Source organism: Lactuca sativa, chromosome 9 (genome assembly GCF_002870075.4).
Source record: "Lactuca sativa cultivar Salinas chromosome 9, Lsat_Salinas_v11, whole genome shotgun sequence".
NCBI lineage: Eukaryota > Viridiplantae > Streptophyta > Magnoliopsida > Asterales > Asteraceae > Lactuca > Lactuca sativa.
The window spans coordinates 44,243,643-44,251,856 of record NC_056631.2 but is presented as its reverse complement, the minus strand read 5'-3'; the positions used below and the strand labels follow the sequence as shown (position 1 = coordinate 44,251,856).

The following is an 8,214-nucleotide window of genomic DNA, read 5'->3' as shown; positions in this document are numbered from 1 at the left end:
ATTGACGATAACATCCAATGTTTTAATATAAAAAAATATTTCTTCGAAAATGCTTTGATAATATATTTTTCATGTTTTCTGGGAACAAATTCCGTAATATAATTATTTAAATTTGATACTCTGATTTTTAAATAAGCATAAATAAAATTTTTAAAATAACCGTGAATTTGAGGATATCACAGAGAAGTAAATGTGGACGAAAAAAAAACTCAATGACCAAATCTGTGGAAATCGAAAAATATATTACCCTTTTATCTCATTATCCTTTTTTTCCATTGAAAAATTCAATAAAAATTAAACTTCAAATCTATTGAATACTACCGTGATATTCGATAATGATTGAATTTATTGAATGACAATTAAATTTGTTACTTTATTCGATTGTCCGATTAAAATCATCTTTTCTGAATCGTATGTGAATTGTGATGATGAATGTCAATTAATTACATAGCGAAATTTAGAGTTTTACTAGAGATTTCATATTATATTATATGATAAATTTTGAATTTTTTTTTAATTTCACGGATTTTGCCACGCCCACATGCACATGCATGCATAGACGTCCCTATAAAAACATGATACCCTCCAAAATACTTTCTCACACCAAACAGAACAAGCAAGAAAAAATACAAGTTACAGTTGAAAAATGACAAGGATGATAATGAAGGTTCTATGCGTTGTGGTGGCTTTCATGGTGGTGTCAGCGCCTTATACAATGGCTATTACTTGTGATGATGTCGTTAAAAAGTTGACCCCATGCGCAAACTACCTGAAGAAAGGTGGTGCAGTGTCAGCGGCATGCTGTAAGGGTGTTAAGGGACTGCATGCCGCGGCTAAATCAACCCCTGATCGGAAGACCGCCTGCGTTTGTATGAAGGAAGCGTATAAGTCAAATCCCGGCATCAAACCAGAGAACGCTCTTGTTCTTCCAAAAAAGTGTGCTGTTAATATTCCTTACAAGATTAGTCTTAAAACCGATTGCTCCAAGTAGGTCCAGTTTATATACTCGTAATTTTTACTAAATGAAATCATTACATGCATCCTCGATCTCTTTAAGAGTAAATAATGTTGAATGGTAAATTCTAGTCACATAATGTGTTTCGTTTATGCAGGGTGAAGTGAGCCTTTACGTTGAGAGCAAGGACATGGAGACATACATGATCACTTGGGTTGCGTAGAAACATATATTATGAAATATCGATAAAATAATATTCGAAACCCGGTTTTCCCTTTACTTTGTATTGTGTAGCTGAATATGTTGTTGTTGTTATGTTATGCAATCAGTTTGGTATTATATTCTTTTGCCGTATATATATATATATATATATATATATATATATATATATATATATATATATATATATATATATATATATATATATATATATATATATATATATATATATATATATATATAAAGATGCATATATTAGAGAAAAAATAAACCATAGCAAGAAGCTATGGAATAAGTGCTGGGAACATCAAACAGTAACATAAACTAATGTACAAACATGAAAAGTAAGCAAGATATCAAAATGGGAAGCAACTCCAGTTTACCTAATATTTTTCTGAATCGTCCTTGTATTTGCACCATTCAAACGTCTGTAATATAATTGAATCTGTCTTTTTAGTAGGAGAGGGATGTTTTTGTGGAAGATTTTCTCATTATGAGCTGACCAAATGTTCCATATTGTCGAGTATAAGATTGCATTAAGCACCTGCTTTTTATTTGAGCAGTTCCCCTAAGAATTTCCAAACTCAATACATTCCTTGATGCTGTCAAATTCAATGCCTTGTACACCACACGATTTTAGAATCCAGTACCATACCGTCTTTGCAAAGTTACACTCGAATAAAAGATGGTTTCCTGATTCGATTGGACTTTCACATAACTGACAATTCAAGTTAATTACGGAAATACCCCTTTTATTAAGTGCTTCTGCATACGGAATTCTGTCAAGGTTGGCCTTCCATATAAAACACTTGACTTAAAGGGGATAAGTTTCGACCAGCATATCAGTGTCCTAGTGAAATGACTACAAGAATCGTCAATTAGTCTCCTCATAACATTAATTGACGAGATAAATTCCCTCTTTGTGTAAGTTAAAGCGAAAACCAATTTTGAAGAGAATTGAAACTCCCGAGAGGAAAAGAATTGATAAAACTCAAGTAATTCCATAAGCATATTGTTGTTGGGGGTTTTGCATTTCCATCTTCACACAAAACCATCCGCATTAATCGCGTCCAAAAGTGTGCACTTTTTAACCGATTCCATGTTATATATATATATATATATATATATATATATATATATATATATATATATATATATATATCTTATAATATATTATAAAACATATTAGTCATATCTTCAATTTTAAGAGGTATCAAATATAAATTTTTTTACAAATCAATGATGCATAATAAAATCATTAGTACTTGCTAAAATTTTAAAGACTTCAATTAAGAAAGGTTACTAAAAATTTAATTTGGAGTAAGATGACAATTTAAAATATTGGATTCATCTATATAAATTAATTTATATTTCTTAAACTAGACACCGATAATAATTAAATTACATCAAATGTATAAAAAGACAATATAAATATAAGTCCTAAACATAAATATTTTAATTAAAAGTAGAAAAACTTAACTAATAATAAAATCTAATAATTATTTTCCCGTAAGAAAACTATTCGTCAAAAGAGCTATTTATCATCGCTCCTTTGCGCGGGCACACATCTAATATATATATATATATATATATATATATATATATATATATATATATATATATATATATATATATATATATATATATATATATATATATATATATATATATATATGAAAAAGTGAATATACCCTTAAGGTATATAAACTTAGATACCCAAACTCACGATACTACGTCGTTTTGTATCATATAATACATTCTAATTGTCAAATGTTCTTATAATTTAACTTCTAACTTGGTTTACTTTCATGATTTTTATAAATTACACATATATCTTCCTCTTACATATTTTTCATTTTCAACTACAATATATATAGTTTCAGTACGTGTTCGGCAAAAAGATGTGATGTAAGAAAAAAAAATAATCGTGAAATTTCGAAAAACTTGAAAGTAAATCAAGTTAAATGTTGAATTTTAAGAATATTATAATCAATATATCAAACAAAACGACGCATTATGATGTGTTTGAGTACCTAAACTTATATACTCTTAAGGTATATTCACTTTTCATATATATATATATATATATATATATATATATATATATATATATATATATATATATATATATATATATATATATTTGAACCATCGAAACTGGTTTGTTGATAATTTGCATGGGGTCTAAACAAAAGCAATAATTAAATCAATAACATAGGATTAAGAACATGATAAATCATAGGATGAAAAAAATGGAACATCCTTGAACGATGTAAACCGAGGAAAATCACTGTAAAACCAAAGAACACATAAATCTTCTTGGGTTTCTAGCACTATCACATTAACACATTTACATTAATGGATGTGGACAACATGTTAACGCGCGTTATCATACTAAAAAAGTGTCACGTCAGAAGCCATGTCATCGATAGTGTTATAACAGCTACTGAGGAAATAGTCAACATGTTATAATTAACACCTACTAATTTTCATGGCATCGTTTCTTTTTTATTTTGTTTTTCAATTTAATTTTTAGTGTTTAGAAAAACAAAATCGATTTACAAAACATGTTATTTAAATAAAACCTAATTTTTTAATTAGACATAATATTTAAACATCTAAAAAACATTACAACAAAAAACAAATAACATTTAAATATAAAATTTTTTATTTTTGCCCTTAAATTATTCATCTTCGTTACAATCGTACATATAATTAGCCAGGTCTTCTCGAAGTTGTCTGTGTTTTCACGCGTCTTGAATATTAACGATTCTATGTAAATATTCTATTGTCCTTAGTTGATATTACACATGTTTGCGTTTTGTAGGAAAATACTACGCAATATTCTGTCCTTTAACTTCAATCACCATGTTATGCATTATGATATACACATATAAATTATCTCGTTTAGTTTCTGACTAATATGGTCGTGCTGCATGTTCAACTATGTGTCATTTTGTCTTTAGAACTCCAAAAGCTTGTTCCACATTCTTACGTTCTCCGTCTTGTCTTCTCTTCAAAAAATTGTCTCTTAGTTCTAGTGGGTGTCAAAACGTTTTCATGAATGTGGAATATACTGGATATATTTCATTGGTAAGGAAATACCCAAACTTATATTCATTATCATTCACTGTAAAAGAAGCATCTAGTGCCTTTCCTGACAAGAGATCGTCATATATTCGTGACTGATCAAGAACGTTGACGTCATTGTTAGAAACTGCAACCTCAAAAAATGCATGTCAAATCCATAAATCTTTGGAGGCAACAACATCTCATACCAACGAAGACGTTCCATAATGACCACTTTCATACTGACATTTCACCACATGAAATTTATCCGGTTCCAGTGTGTGCAATCAATGCTTCTAAGCATATCCGTAAAACCATGTCTTTCTTCATGTGTCGCATATAGTTGTTGCATATCATTCAACGAAGGTTTGTACAAATAAACGTCGCCAAAAGGTTTTGATAACATCTCTCGCCGATGTATACAAACTATCTCTTGCAGTTCTCTCAAACATTCTCATGTAATCGTCAATAGAATCAGGCCACTCCCCTATAGCATCATATCTCATTTGGAAAATCATACCTAAACGTATATTTACTAGGTAAAAAAATGTATTTAATTTATGTAAAACCTACATTTATAAATTACAAAACTTAAAATAAATAATACCTAGGTTCCAAGGTGTTGGCTATCCATACAAACATGTTCTTTTGCAAATGAAATCTTTTTTTTAAATTGCGTGGATAGTAGACACAATTATTCGCAAAGTAATCATGAACTAGATGTCAGTTTCCTTCTTCGCGATATATGTTTAACATCGCACGTCTGATTAATAGATGAGTTGGATCTAGTTGTAGGAGCACGTTCGTGTAACACTTATACATCATAGAGAAGAACATCTCATCATTAGCATCATCATTTTCAGATACGGATAGAACAAATCCATTCTTTTTTATTGTGAAGTATTGAAATTTTATGATATGTAGAGAGAAAAGAAAGAGGTGAATGAATTTGGTATAAATTGTGTATGTGTGTGTGTATATATATATATATATATATATATATATATATATATATATGCAAATAAAAAACTAATGTTTTTTGATCTATATGACTGCTACCGCTCAAATGTTTGAAAAAGTCGTTCGAATTTATTGGCCAAATCCACGTTGCAGCTCGTTACTATGGCAATGGAGGACAACAAAATGGGTGTGGGTGTTGCATGCGTTACCATGCTGTAATGGGTGTTCCAGGTCGGGAATAACGAGCTTTAACGTGCCCACATCGATCAGTTTAAAAAATAGTTTAAGCTAATTCCTGAAAAACACAAATCCCAAAACATGGATGAAGAAAAATTGGAAATATATTAACAATATATTGGAATTCAGAATCCTATAAAAAGTCCTAGAAGTATTAAAACAAGAAAACCCAAATCAGCATCCACGACTTCATTATTAATCCCCTTGAACTGGAAATCCGGTATCATTAGTCGAACATACTGCTTTTATTTCTACCGGCATGACCTAAAACAAAGGGTAAAATCTTTTGTGCCACTCTTGCGACATCACATAAAAGATTTAATGACCATGAATGATGTTTCCATTATGCATATTCTCCGATAAAGTCCACCAATGAGGTGACATGTTGCCGTTAGTGGCTATGTTATTGTATCACCGCTATTGGTTACGACCATGGGTGTTGCAATTATGGCACCTATGACACCTTTTGACGCCATTTGTTTGATTATAAACTTTGTAGATCTGAGCATTTCATATATTATTCTCAAGTTATAAGATGTCTTGATGTAAACCCTGAAGATATTTTATATGTATACTTATTAAACTAATCAAATTTAGTTTGGTACAATTTATAAAAACAACGTTGCTAAACTAAGTTGTTTACAAATTATCATCCTTAACAAGAGACAGAGGCAAGAGCCTTAAAAGCTTATTAGAATATATTTTTTCTTTTCCCATGGTCTTGTCCAGTAATGTTCCCCTACCAAAAAGGCATCACCTTCTTGATCTTAAGATTTTGACCGGAAACTACCAACTGTGCCACCGCTGATCCCAGTCAATCTTTATGATCCTTCGCCATTTCCAAGAACATCATATGGATAATGACGAGGTTCCTACCATATCAAAGATCTAGAAGTGAGAGAATATAATTTTCAAGGGTGGTGATAATGGCGGGTGGGTATTTATCTGTGTTATGAGACAACAAAATTTCCACCTTACATTCCATATCATCGTTAACACCATATCATTTAAGTAAATGGTGTTCATATTTTATAACATGTGTTTATATATATATATATATATATATATATATATATATATATACTAGTGGTGTATCCGTGCAAAGCGACGACAACAAATAGTTTATTTTGACAATTAGTTTTATTCTGAAACATGTAGATACATATTTTTATTATGTAGGGTTAATGCATGTTTAATAAACATATGACATTGCATGAGTCATCACCGATGACTTGGAAGTAAAACCTTCCCATATCCAGACTTGTCCACGTGGCAATACCTTCACTCTCTAGTCTGGGCTTATCCACCTAGAAATATGGATGAATGTGAGTCATGAATCAATGTGAATGAGCCAAACATTAAATTATTGTTTTGGGTTACGATCATAACTCTACTTACATATGGTTTCAAAAATATTAAATAGTTTTTGTTAAGAAAATTTGCATCGCTGTATTTTGGTTTAATATAAAAATATGTTGCTATTTTGTGTTAAAAAATAGTCTTTCTTTTAAATGTGCTGTTTTCTGTTTAAAACAAAAATACGATTAATGAAATTTATCGATGTTATTTATTTATTATAAAAATAAGTATAAATAACTTAAAGTTTTGTTAATGCTTATTATAACTGAAAATTAGATTGTTAAGAGTTCGTTTTGAAAGAGAAGTAATTTTATATTAGGTTTTTTTTTCTTTTTGGAACGGCTTATATTAGGTTTTGAAAAACATAAATTTGTTTATTTTTTGTTATTAATCATTATTACTTATATTCCGATAGCTTTTGTTGGGATCAAATTTTTTCCCTTACATATATTAATTGCAACAATGTTAAAATGAAAACCATAAATCATCAAATGAAATGACCTATAGTTACTTAAAAAGTCAACAAATTTCACTTGTCCACGATCCTTGTTTCTTGTATGATATACCTATAAACTTTTCTAGTTTTCTAATACTTGTTTCTTCAAATCTAGATCTTGTGGTAGATAACACGCATACTCGATCACCAATTTGCAACTTATCCACATCTAAAAAAAATGATAAAAGCAAAAAGAAGAATTTTTAGAGATTTTACAAATACTTTCAGTCTCCTTTCTTTTCCACTTAATCATATAATCCTTAAACTATATTCCAAAAATACTCTTCATTTATTTTTCCATTCCCATCTTGCAACATCACAAAAGAACAATGTTTTTGATAATAGTCTTAATACTCTGTCCGTGTTGTTCACCCATGACATTATCCATCTCCACTTTAATGGTATAAGGACCAAATTACCCTTTACCACATCATCACACCAACTTCTGCAAACAAGCTACACACATTCTTTTGATCTTATTAAGACCATTACGCTCTATTTTATTTTTATTTTAGTGATACCTATAAATTACCCAGCTAGTAAAGTGTGTGTGTGTGTGTGGGGGGGGGGGGGGGGGGGCTGATGTTGGATATCTCTTTCGTTCAGTTTCAAGTTAGTATCATTGGATCCGAAGTTCTAGCGGTCTTAAAATCAACCCAAACTTCATTATTTTAGCTTATTGTTGATTGTAAACATTAGTATTTAATAAAGGCAATGTAATACATGATTAATAGAAACTGGACCGGTTATTGCCATGTTCAAATCTTGGTGTCCTTGTTTTCCCTTTTTTTAATAGATAGGTCCTCTAGTTCAGCTTCAAATCTATTGACTACACTATTAGATAGTTGTAGATGACCAAAAATCATGGAAATTTAACTGTGGAGTAAAACTCACGAAATAAAAAAAAATGTAGGATGGT

At 30.1% G+C, this 8,214-nt stretch overlaps 1 protein-coding gene across 1 annotated transcript; it reads left to right on the top strand.

Moving 5' to 3' along the window:
* Positions 1 to 589: 589 nt before the first annotated feature.
* LOC128128467 (non-specific lipid-transfer protein Lac s 1-like) lies at positions 590 to 1,294 on the top strand. Its single transcript, XM_052767434.1, has 2 exons — positions 590 to 987; positions 1,113 to 1,294. Exons 1-2 carry the CDS (start codon positions 647 to 649, stop codon positions 1,120 to 1,122), a joined length of 351 nt encoding a protein of 116 aa, XP_052623394.1. The 5' UTR covers positions 590 to 646; the 3' UTR covers positions 1,123 to 1,294.
* Positions 1,295 to 8,214: the final 6,920 nt, after the last annotated feature.

Coding starts and splice junctions, on each gene's coding strand:
- LOC128128467 (XM_052767434.1), top strand. CDS start 647: ATGACAAGGATGATAATGAAGGTTCTATGCGTTGTGGTGGCTTTCATG.